We start from the raw sequence: 12,921 nt of genomic DNA on the forward strand, positions 1-12,921 counted from the left end.
TGTTTCAAGCCTGAATTGCGGGAAGGGGAGTGTTCAAAAGGTGACCGAAAACAGGAGCGATTAATATTCGCTTCCACTTGATAAAGGGTCTCATTAGCCTCACTGCTGCCCAACTGGGGTCCAACGATTACGGCACTAAGAACCTGTCACAGTAATGGATATAGCAACCATCTACTCCTAAGTGAATGAGCCCTAAATCCTGCCCCACAACCAGTTGGTAATGCAATAAATAATTAATCGATCGCTAGGTCACCAAGGACAGAGGTGAACCGGCAGAGTTACTCAGTTTTATTCCATAAACCACGTAAAACAACACTTGAGCAATAACTCTCCTACCTATCCGATCTTTTCAAATGCTTTCATAACCAAATCCTCATACTTTAAATAGCCACCTAAGTTGGTAAAATATCGTCGAGGAAAATTTTATTTTTAGCGGTCGATAAGAGTTTACCTTTTATTCAAAAATTACTACTTCCGCTAATTTTCAGCTGGCTTTCACCACGGAGAAGTTATCGATCAGGAATACATAATTTACCCATAAAAGAAAATTCCTAATGTGGTATTACTAACACTAGTCCAGTAAAATCGGTTGCTGAGATATCCCATCATTCCAATTCGCAAGAGAATCGAATAGTACTGATTCGCTTTAATCACTGAGAAGTCACGCATCTTTAATAAGTTTCAAATATATCGCAAAAATAGACTGTACATCAGCGTTACCACACCTAAAGGTCATCCAAAACGATCGTTGTCGACGTGATGACATCAATAACGTGTACATCCGGTTATAATTTAATGACTGATTTTTACGTCAGCACTTGTCATGCTAAGGAGTTTTTTGTACGCAATATAATGTCCATCCATATTTAACACAGTAAAAATTAGTCCAAATGAAGTAGCTATCAACGAAGTATGTTTGCGCCTAACGAAGAAAGCCGTGCGTCACGGAGTCTTGCGCTAAAGGTCAAATCATGCAGTGCAGAGTATGAGCAGTCGTATGGAAATGAGGTTCAAAGACCGCAGACGGATACTTTCGACCAGCAACGCCGGGCACATCACAATAAGCGCTTTACGACCCATTCTCGTGAATTCCCTCATTAGATAAGCTTTTGAACTCGGCATTACTCATCCGCAAAATACGAGAATACTTCAGACCCATAAGGTGCAGCGTTGGAGAGGCATGTTGAGCTTAGAGACGGGTCAAGAACTTTTCCTTCCACAAGTGAAAGACGGTGAGGTCACTGATGTCCTTCCCGACCTTCCCCCGAGCAATATAACAACAATATCCCCACCGACACAAAATACAATCAACCCTTTCGACTCGATGATATGTCGTTTAGTTTTCTCCGGCTGGACTCCCTCGCATATAAGTGACGGAGAGTGCAGCAGCTGCAGTCGTCCAATCAAGTTCGTTCCGATTTATGGCACCGTAAAAAATTTGGAGACGAAAGACAGTTGACCCTGGCGTCATTTGCTTCATTTTCCTCGAGTAGATGCCTCGTTTAGAAGCGTCGTGATTTTCACGGGAGTAAGGTGAACAGTTCCGATCATCAGACGAGCTCTTGATATTATCACTTCAGTGGACTCATCCTCGGAGTAAATATATACTAGAGCGCTCAAGAAAGCTGTGCTGTAAACAAAAGCCGAATTTGGAAAAAAGAGAATGTTAGCCAAATATATACAGTACATAGCGGTTAACTGGGACACATCGGGAGCGGTTCACTTAGCCCTAATTAATTAAGCGGCTGTCTCATTTATCCTAAGAATCTCGTACATAGGCATACAAGGATGTTGAAGTGTAGCAAGAAAACTATTTGAAGATCACAAATCATTTTACTGCAATATTTTAGCTAAATACATTTATGAATAAATAGTAAAATTATAAACATTTGCCTGGGATTAGATTGAAAATTGCACGTATTCCTCCCAGAGTCCACACGTGGAAAAGCTTGTTCACTAACATAAAGGAGCGGTTAGAGAGACGATGATTTTCACGGGAGCATAGTGATCTGATATGATCGCCAGACGTGCTCATACGCAAAATATGCTCCGGCTAGGTTACAAGTATATCTCATCGCATTAATATCAATGTTCGAGCGGGAGTGATGCCTCTACGTATAAAATTCTGACAGAATGACAGAATGCAAGCACTATCATTTACTCCACTGTAACCTTTTTAATATAAAAAGTATAATTATATACGGAATATCCAGCAAAATTTATCTCCTCTTTCTCCATAACTATCTTTTTGTGCGGGACGAATAAGCAATTACACAGGAATATTGTCTCATCACTGCGGAACAATAGATTAAATCCATTGGCCCTAGTAAAGCCAGCAAAAAACATTATTGATTTCACTGTGTGAGCTATGCTACAATGCGCGCTATTTATTGTGTTGGTTGTATTTTTGTTTGCAATCATATTTTACTCCACACAACATCAGCGCCGCACATCACATAACTTGTGTTTTTGTTGACGACGGCAAAGATATCATGCTTTAAATGCTTTATGCATTAAAGTAGTGGAAAATGATTACCGTAGCTATACTTATACGCAAATTCTGCAAACGATGTCTGATGACAATTTTAGCTTTCCAATCCAGGTGACGATAATAGCGAAGAACGATGAAACCGGGTGGTAGGTGAATTTGAGAAATACTTCGCGAAATATACACTATTTCCCTAAGTTTTAATTATAGTTTAGAATTCAAAAAAGTTAAAACATGATAAGGTTCTTCGCATTACTGACTTGCGGCTGAAAAACATGAAACAAAAAAAACATTTCCATAGAGTTTATACGACTATTTTTTAATGAACATTCCCATAAACTTCGTCAACAAGCGCTTATCGTGCGTTATTTGTTTTCAATACGGTGCAGAAACTGATTTCTATTTCGTTAAATAGCTTAAATTAAAAACATATAAACGTGTCATTTATTCATTATAGCAAATTTTTTCATTAAAATATGAAAAGATAAATTATTTTACAGTGAAAATCTCCTTGGAGAAACCAATACCTGCCTCAACCGAAGGGGCTCATGAACAATCCCATTGGTCGTAGGCTGAAATACCCAGGAGATCTAATCCATTGCCCAGGGTATGGTCTTTTCTTACTAATTTGTCGATTAAAAAAATTAATTAATTACTTTTATCGCACCTTGTCTCATGAAATCGCACGTGAGAACCCCTTAATAATTGCGGGAACACAACAAAGCAGTATATGATCCGTCGAATGGGACGTAAAAATTGCGATATCTCGCGCGATTTTCGGCAGATCCCGTGCCAGTATTTCCTCAGTTCCATTCTTCACCCAATCCTTCACTCCACCTTTGCTACCTTCAATAACCACAAGTACCAAAGGCCGCATAACCAGTAAACCCAAAACAAGGTATGGATTTCATTGCAAAAAGAATTAGATTTTTGTAATATCATCGATTCCACGGCTGCATAGTCCCGCATACGAAAATTTTCAACGATCAATTCGCATTATTAAAAAATTTTCGAGGTTATGTTGTTGCGAGGTTGACTTCTATCATCTTTAATGCAAAATATCTTAAATTTCCTTGGGCCTATATTACGATCGATTTTAAAAGGCTAAGCGATAATGGGATACTAAAATTTAACATTTACTTCGGTTATTTTCACGCTCATGCTGAACAAAAATACGGGTAAACCTCGAGCAATAGCGTAAGGCACCAAAGTACTACAATGAAAATCCCCCAAAAAGGGCGCCACAGTGATGAAATTAGCGCCTACACATCTCGAAAATGTTTTGGTGATGATTCTCCTCAATAATTGAATTCCTTTCCACCCTTGAAAGTTTTAAACGAAAAGATACTAAAGCGCGGCGGTTCGGCTGATAACCTGAATAATAACGACGGAAGCCATGACAGAGACTGTAGCTGGGGGGAGGTGGCGATTACTGGAGTTCAAACCCATCCCCAAAATTCAGCGGAGAAAAGGCCTCACAATAAAATAAATCAAGACTTTGGCCATTACAGGCAAACATGGGACAACGTGCTAATAGTGCTATCGGTCCCACCTCTCAAGTCCTTCCTCGTTTAAGGCTTAAAACATGGAAACTGGTTGGGTACCTACACACAGTTATAATAGCGACGAATTGTAAATCTTCTCATATAGCTACATATTAAAAACAACATAGCTAAGCCTTAAAATAGGCGTAAGTTCGACCCCGGAGAGTAGAAACATGTGGTTTCAAATGGCATTTTACAGTTAATGGTACGGCGAATGAGTTCTTTCTCGCTTTGTTCCAGGTAGACGGATCCGGAGGAACGCTTCTTCAAGGTGGCACGCGGGATTACATAGGATTTGCAACGCTGCCAGAACAAGTCCACCGGAAGTCAGTCAAGAAAGGATTCGACTTCACCCTGATGGTGGTCGGCGAGTCTGGTCTCGGAAAATCCACACTCATCAACAGCCTATTCCTAAGCGATCTCTACAAGGACCGCAAGATACCAGATGCCAGCGGTACGTAAAGGGAAACACTACATTATTTCTATGCATAACCAGAGCCCTCCCTAATTGCCCACTGTCCCATTTAAACCAAATCATCCAAGCCAATATCCAGTGCCTGGATTATTTGGTTTCGCTTTTCTTTTAAGGTTTATAATGGATCCAATGCAGGGCCGGATATACCCAAAGTTACACTATAGGCACCTCTCCATTGAGCCCCACCCCCCTCCCCGATTTTTATGATAAGGCATAGCCACTCGCATGAGGTAACAGAAGGCGCCCCCTGGACTGCGATGCCCCTAGGCACGTGTCTATTTTGCCTTACGGTAAATCCGGCACTGATCCAATGCCATAACTAGAGAATGATATTCTCAACCACAGTCTAACTCTTCACAAATATATGTACATACATGACAAAATCTACTTATTTGTAAATGGAATATAAAGCCAGAATCTATATTGGTTGACTTAGTTTTTAACTTAAAAAATCAAGAGAGTTTACAAAAGGAAATATGTAGTTACCAACAGAAAATATGAAACCCCGAATTCCTTATTCCTCCCAAAAAAAAATTTTATGGCCCAACTTGAACCATGCATTTCCCTTGAGGGCAGCCCAGCTGGGGCTTTAATGAAAAGCACACTAATTATGGAACATCTCACCAACGACATTTGAACCTGAGCTTACTGGGAGGTAATCCAACAATCTAGGGTAATGTAAAAACAATGTATACTATAATGCTGAATAAAGGAGAAATTGCACAATATTTATTTCTGCAAAACATGTTTCACTGTCATTTCAAAGGTTGTGGGGATATACTATGGGTGGGGATAAGGGGATAGATCCCCCCCCCCCCCCCCGCCAAAGCATAAGAGAAAGAAAAATTATTTAAAACTATTGTCTAGTTTTGACATGTAATACATAACTGCATCTGATTTAAGTTAAATATTTATTGCCAAAATGATGTAAAATGCATTTCCAGGCATGTCATATTTAAGAGACTTTCCCGAACTGGATGCCTGGAGGGTTAGGGGGGATCGCAACCCAGGCCATCCCATCCCCCCAAAGCATATTCCTAGTTACACCACTGATTCCCACCATTGTCCACTTCAGAGAGAGATAGCAAAAACTGCACGCATGTATAACAATTTGCATCAATTCCAGGGACCTTGAGATACTTGAAAATGGATTGCTACAGTAGACTCTCGTTATTACGAAGTTCACAGGTCCGAAAAACAGGAGGTTAGTAAAAACGAATTTGGTATGAACGTTTCTTATAGGAATCATCAAAAGAAAAAAAACATACCATGTCAAAATTTCTTGTATCGTCAAGTATGCGCAAGTCCTCGATATACGAATAAGCTTTGCGAAACCTTGCTAGTTAGTTGATAAACCTATACAAGACATCGAGGAGAGTGGTTATTCTGCAGAATGCAACACTGCATCACAATCTTGCGTTAACTCACGATTGTGACGAACTGATCTAACTTGCAACGTAGCCGGAGCCGAAAAAAATCGCTGTCCGCGGGAAGAAAGAATGAGCGAAACGCTGAACAGTTCCTGACTTCACACCGGATTAAATGATGCTTTGTCCAGGTTATGCTCAAAGTGCGAGTTCCTCTACGCCACGTAGTATCGCATCGGCAAACTCTGAAGGTGCCAAATTTGAAAATTCGGGCGCACTTGAATTTTTCGAATGTTTGTATCTCTGAAAGTTCGTAAATCTAATGTGCGTTAGAGGACTAACTGTACGTCCAATTTACGAGCGTTTATGAGTGGGTCACCATTAATCCTCAGGAATGAAGCTTATTATATAATGTTGAGTACGTATTGAAGTATCTCCTACTGAAGGAAGAACCAAAATTGACGCTCTCTGACACAGTACAAGAAGAGAACTTAAATATAGATCAATGATGATAACATAGCAAAGTGTATATCCACTTAAATGCCGTTGCAATTTCGCGGAACTTCGTAATAAAGTTCATTTTGTAACAGCCGGGACCGGGTCTGAGGTTCGTAATGTCGTAATAACGTTCATATTTACTATGTATTGGCCTTTTCGTCGGGACCAACGAATCGCTTCGTAATAACGAGGACTTCGTAATAACGTTGTTCGTATTAACGAGAATCTACTGTAATTGCCTAAAAGTTCATTTTAGCATTAAAAATCCAAATGCCAATTAAAATTGGAAACTGATTTTTTTAACCGTCAATAGGGTGGTTTCCTATTATTTTTTTATTGCCTAAATCGAAAGATTATTACTCCTGGAGTACGTATTTCACGCTTTTAGATTTTTAAATGACGATATCTATTTTTCGCGATTAAATGAAAAGTGAAAATTTTCAAGCGCGTGAAAACGCGACGCGTAAGTATGAATGCTGGGAAATCTCTCCGTGTGACTTATTTCTGGTTCCCGCTGCCGCCCTGTGAGGTGACCTTAAGGCGAGTTGAGCGCTGATACGACGCAGGCTGCTAGCGGGTAGCTGAGTACCCTGCTGGCTGGTAGCGCTTGGCTTAAATAAGGATTATTAATACCTTATCAAATGAAGAAAACTTTCCGACCTTAGCCAGTTTTAATAAGTGATTATTAAGGCATGTTTCCCTGAGCTCTGCGCCTCATGCATGCATTGGTAACCTCAGACGACGTATAACTCCTATCTTCTCGTATAGAAACTAGGTCCCTGTGACGTCACGTGGAGTGGCATCGCATGGGCGCCAATCTTGCCCTTTTCAAATGAGGATAAAAATGGACCATTGCCATTCGTCTAAACCGGTATTTCTAAAACGAAATAATTTGTATATTATGAATACAGTAATGGTGGGTAACGAATCGCAATCAATGCCTTTCGTTTTCTTTGATGAAGGAAACTACCCTATTTAGACAAGCACATCAATCAGAAGGAGAGCGTGTGTTTAGCAGTCCTGTCAGGTTATAGAGTTTGACACACAACAGGTAAAAATTCACTCCCTCTTTAAGGTCGCCGAAGTCAAATGAAAAACCAGTTTTGGAGATTTATTTACTAATTTAATATTAAATGCAGATTTTTATTCACAAAAAACAGTACAACAAAATTAGTTAATCTGCAAATCTCATTAAGGTAGAACTCTGTTTTTGCCCTCCCAAAATTCACATTATCCACTTCTGTAAATTCCCTTTGCCTTTCCTAAATTTAACCCCTGCCCTTCTACTCTTTACTTTAATAATGATGATGAGAAACACATCATTAACGGCATTTATATTGTTATGAAATAAAACAAAAATACTTTGATGATTCCAGAAAAGACATTAATTCACCTCAAATACCTGCTTTATGATGAGTTCCTAGGACACTGAATTTCAGATAGGTAAAAAATGAGATGATTTTGCCTGTACTTTTAAAATGGTCAAAATTTGCTGATTTTTTTCACTCACATATTATGTCGTCAATTTTGTAATTTTACCCCTTATTTATTTACGAAACACACCATTTCACATAGAAACAAGTGCTGATGCTCTTTAAATGGATTCCTTGTCCAGAAATAATCCTGATTTAACATACAATAGTAATCCATTATTATCAGTCCTCCAGAACAGACTAATATGTTAAAGCATGGGTATACTTTAGGTATTAACCATCATGTCATCCGTGAATATTTTACTAGATTTTATAGAGATATGTGTATGTACGGTATGCAAACATGGGAGGATTAAGGCCATATTTTGGGGGAGGGGTTCATTACTTTCCGTGGTGCATACATGGAATTCAATACCTAACAGTACTAATGCATTAGGGGTCAGATATGCAAAGACAAGAGGCTTTAATATTTTTTTCAATTATTTTTTTAACATATTTTGTTTAACTGGTGACATGTAAACTTACATTTGAGAGCCACCTTAAAAATTACAATCCATTCAATTTTTCCAGAAATAACGGGAGAAGGGTTGCCCCCTGCCTGCCCCTTAATCCGCTATAGCAGGCATAGCTTCATACTTTGCATCCAATCATCTATTATATGCTTTGAGACTAGATTATCTCATGGATCTCCCTCCCTTGATAAGTAAATTATTCCAAATTAAAATTTTGTGTTACTCTCGGAACAAAGTAGAATAAATGGTCTTTCACAGCATGTCTCCCACAATAAGTTCAGTCAAATGATTATGTCGAACAGCAAAAATGGTATCACATGTATGTAATAAAGAGTCACAGAAAAATTAACTTCAGTTTGCTGTTATTCTTTTCTTAGAACGAGTGGAGAGGACAACGAAGGTAGAGAAGAAGACAATGGAGATTGAGGAGAGAGGAGTGAAACTAAGACTGACAATTGTTGATACCCCCGGTAAGTGTCGAACTGCAATTTCTTCTCTGCCATTTACGTACTTAGTTCGAATTATTTAAAAGGCTAGATTTGCTTGTCTTCAGGAAACACTTTCCACAAGAAAAAAATGGTTTGATAACCACTTAATTTTTCTTTCCATTAATAAGTTTGAAGTAATATGGAAAATTTAAATAAATATTGGTCCAAAAGTTGAGCAAATGGAAAAAATACATATCTTACATAATGCGTCAATTTTATTGCTTCATTGAATCGGTAAAATTTTTAAATTGCAAAATGATTCGAGACTAAGTCATCATCACGCAACTTATTCACCCTTGAGTTATTCTGTGTCAATGAAATGGAAGTAGAAAATGGTACCAATCTATTTCCTAAATACGTAGTCCACACGTCAAGCATTCATTTAGTGGGTACAACATGGTTAAAAAGCTTGAAGATCCAGTCACTCCACTAGCCAGGTGGAAGGAGCACACATTGAATTCAGAAAATTTCTATTAATGTGGGGTGGACCTCCCACCACAAGCATTGATGTGCTCATAAACTTCCTTTTTAACTACTTTAGTGAAAATCAAGCACAAAAAATATGAAAATCAAAATCACATGACACTTTCTGCACTATTAATGCAATTAAGAAGAAAATCAAATCAGTATTATCAGGTGGCACACCATGTTGCAGTTTACCCATAATTAATAGAACTTGAAATTGCAGGTTTCGGCGATGCCATCAATTGTGAAGAAAGTTGGCACGCATGTTGTAATTATGTGGATGAGCAATTTAGACAGTATTTCCAAGATGAAAGTGGAGTGAACAGAAAAAATATCCAGGATAATCGAGTACACTGCTGCCTCTATTTTATTCCGCCATACGGACACAGGTGAGAAACTGGGGACTGATTCATGCAGTAGATTACTAACGCTTATGCCCCAAATAAAATAAATGCATGCACAATTTAGGTTTTATTTTAAATCAAAAGGGAACCATGGATAAAAGTAAAAAGAAATGACGAAGTTCTGGCATCAGTGACATAGGCGGATTAAGGGGGGGCACAGAGGCACGTGTCTCCCCCAGAAACTCAAAAAAATAGACAAGATCAAGAAAATAGACAATTTTTTTTACAATGGCAATCATCATGCCCGTATAATTTTGTGTATTAAGGAGCCTTAATCATTTAATTTAATATTTTTAACTTTCATATCAAAATAAATAGAATATTTTCTACAGTAATTGATTGTATGTATTTTGTTTTTAATCTCAAATATGAGAAGAACTGTCAGACCCTTGTACGCACCTCACAAAAAAATCCTGGATCCGCCCCTGATAGGTGATACAAATTATGAAAATCATAAATGGTTCTTCATGTTGTAAGTAAAATAAGAGAATATTTTCTGAACACTCCCACACATAAGCTTTTTATCATTTGCACACTAAAATCCAAGAAGTAACACCGCACCACAAAAGAAGTAACACCGCAAAAGTATAACTCCGTTCATAAATCTATAATTCTTAGATATATACTTTATAATGATATTATTTCTGAAGAAGCTGTAAAACTTAACATAAAGTATAAAATCGCTTCAGGCTTAATCTTGTGAAATAGTATCCATGATTAAAACACAAATGGTAATATCCACACAACTTTAATTTAACACTTAGCCGACCATGGTTTCGACACTTTGTGTCATTTTCAAGGTCTTTCCTTGAAAATGGCACAAAGTGTCGAAACCATTGTCAGTTCAAGTGTTAAATTATAATAGTGTGGATATCACCATTTGTGTTTTAATCATGGATTCAACATAAAGTTCTTGGGTGTCTGAATGTGGTAAACGTAGGAACCTCCTGAATAGTTTTTCATAAGTTTGGCAACCCAAATAGTTTCTCCAACATCTACATTTTTTTTATCAAGGTTGGGTGGAGCAAAGAGGAGACAAACCATAGTTTCCCACAGTATAACAAAAAAAACCTATGATTTAGGTAGTTTCAATGGTAAAGAGTGAATGGAGTTTATAATGTCCTGATAATAGAAGAATCTTTGAGGGTTGTCAAATTTTAGAATACTATCTATTTCATAAACTTCTCTGATTTCCCACATTCCGGTGTTAAAGATAATACATTAATTTTTTCTGTCACAGTCCTTTGATGGGAATCTTGCTTATCGATTAGGTAACTAAAAAAAAAGATTAAAAGCCTAGCTATCCTTGAAATAAACATTTATATAAATATAACATCTAAAAATACATTGTAAAAATAAGTTCCTTAAAGATAATTATTGACTAATTACTACTTTTTATGACAAATTAATTAAAGTTTTTTGCTTTGTAGTGTGAGGCAAATTGACCTGGAATTAATGCGTCGGTTACATCGAAAAGTCAACATTGTTCCAGTTATTGGAAAAGCAGACACATTAACAGCTGCAGAAGTAAAAAGGCTGAAAGCTAGAATAATGGCAGACCTCGAAGAGAACAAAATTCAGGTAATAATTTGCTACAATTAACTTTCAGGAATTACACAGTATGTGAGTCACGGAGTAGGGCATTGTTCAGTGTTGCTAAACGTAGACCTCAAACACACCTGGTGATATATGAATAGAGTCTGGGTGTAAAAGAAAAATTTCAATAGCTAGAACAAATGTGTTTTATTTTTCAACTCTTCTGCTCCCCATATTCCTTCAGTTGAGAATTGATGGATACATGTCAAAACAGTGGCATTTCAGCATGTAAAAAAATATTAACTGTATTCATTCATTCACAGATTTACCAGTTCCCTGATTGTGACAGTGATGAAGATGAAGATTTTCAGCAACAAGACAGAGAACTGAAGGCATGCATTCCTTTTGCGGTTGTTGGCAGTAACATAGTAATGGAGGTAGCAGGAAAGAAGGTTAGGGGCCGCCAGTACCCATGGGGAATTGTAGAGGGTAAGAAGCACTTTTTTCATAAACCCACAACCTCAAGTTTATTTTTTTAAAGTGAATGGTGAAGAAAGGAAATGCATTGGGAATTGTTAAACTTTATTATCCTAAGAAAGTAAACGCCATTTGGAAATGCATACATTGTGATGGATAAAGTAAACATTGACGATTTCAAGGCTACAGATAAATTGCCCCCTTACTCCCAGGGGCACCCACCCACCATGAAATCACATGCACAACTTAAAATCTCCTCCCTCGATTAATCTGCATTGTGGGTCAATGATACTGAAGAAATCTTTCATACTCTGGGAGCACATGTGAGTGAAATTTTTATGAGTCAACACTAATTAAATCGAAAAAGGGCATAAATTTCTATGTTTTGCTCACATTCAGTTTTGTCTTTTGCTAAATAATTGCATTTCATTCCATTCTCCCATTGCATGAATTACTTTGCATAAAATCTTGCATACAGGAGTATGACCTCATAAATTATCTTTTTCCATTACTTGCATCCTGATGGCCTTCAACATTTATAACTATTTGGTCTCATTCCTATAAAAATCAATACAGTGACAGTAGCTGTATCAGCTGATAAGGCGGAACAATATAGGTAAATAAAATCTCAAAAATGGGCTCATTCACCAATTTTTATTTTCGACTATGATAGTTTGGAATATAATGAGAGCTGTATCTTTCTGTTTTTTAATCTGTCGCTTACTTCTTGAGCTATATGCAGCAAAAAAAAGTTGCTTTGACCCTTTTGTTTATTTTATGTTGTAGCTTATCTTTCCCTTCCATAGATCAAATTCTTTTGATGAAATGTAAGTTTAGTTCAGAGCAAACAGCCTAACTTTATCACCCATCACCAGAGGACCACATATATAGGGACCTTCCAGGGATCTTTGAACCACCTAATGATACCACATTTGTGAATCAACAAAATTTTGTTTAGTGCCCTAGCACAGGGTAAAATTAATCACTTTAGAAGTCAAGGACCAGCAGTAATGATAACTTTCATTTCTATAAATTTCTATGGCATAGGAGTCAGAAAATATCAATGTTGGCCTAGCCCATGTAAGTTCACAATCCTCTAAAAGAAGGGCAATGTTGAAACTGAAAAAATGTTTGACGTACAAAGACTGTGAAGTAAGGATGGAGGTGGGTGGATAAAAGTAAGGTAGAATGCAAGAAAAGATACATTATTATAGTTCAGGCATACAAAGATAAC

At 37.5% G+C, this 12,921-nt stretch overlaps 1 protein-coding gene across 2 annotated transcripts in view; it reads left to right on the forward strand.

The window, feature by feature from the left end:
* LOC124159161 (septin-2) overlaps positions 1 to 12,921 on the forward strand; it is a 68,464-nt gene that overhangs the window by 52,546 nt on the left and 2,997 nt on the right. Inside the window, exons 2-6 of one of the 2 annotated variants that reach the window (XM_046534775.1) lie at positions 4,277 to 4,486; positions 8,695 to 8,787; positions 9,494 to 9,659; positions 11,105 to 11,255; positions 11,534 to 11,699. In XM_046534775.1, coding sequence (XP_046390731.1) covers positions 4,277 to 4,486; positions 8,695 to 8,787; positions 9,494 to 9,659; positions 11,105 to 11,255; positions 11,534 to 11,699 — 786 coding nt within the window. Of the gene's footprint in view, positions 1 to 4,272; positions 4,487 to 8,694; positions 8,788 to 9,493; positions 9,660 to 11,104; positions 11,256 to 11,533; positions 11,700 to 12,921 lie in introns of both variants that reach the window. The other variant, XM_046534774.1, reaches the window with a different exon arrangement.

The sequence above is a fragment of the Ischnura elegans genome, chromosome 5 (genome assembly GCF_921293095.1).
Source record: "Ischnura elegans chromosome 5, ioIscEleg1.1, whole genome shotgun sequence".
In the NCBI taxonomy this organism is placed as follows: domain Eukaryota; kingdom Metazoa; phylum Arthropoda; class Insecta; order Odonata; family Coenagrionidae; genus Ischnura; species Ischnura elegans.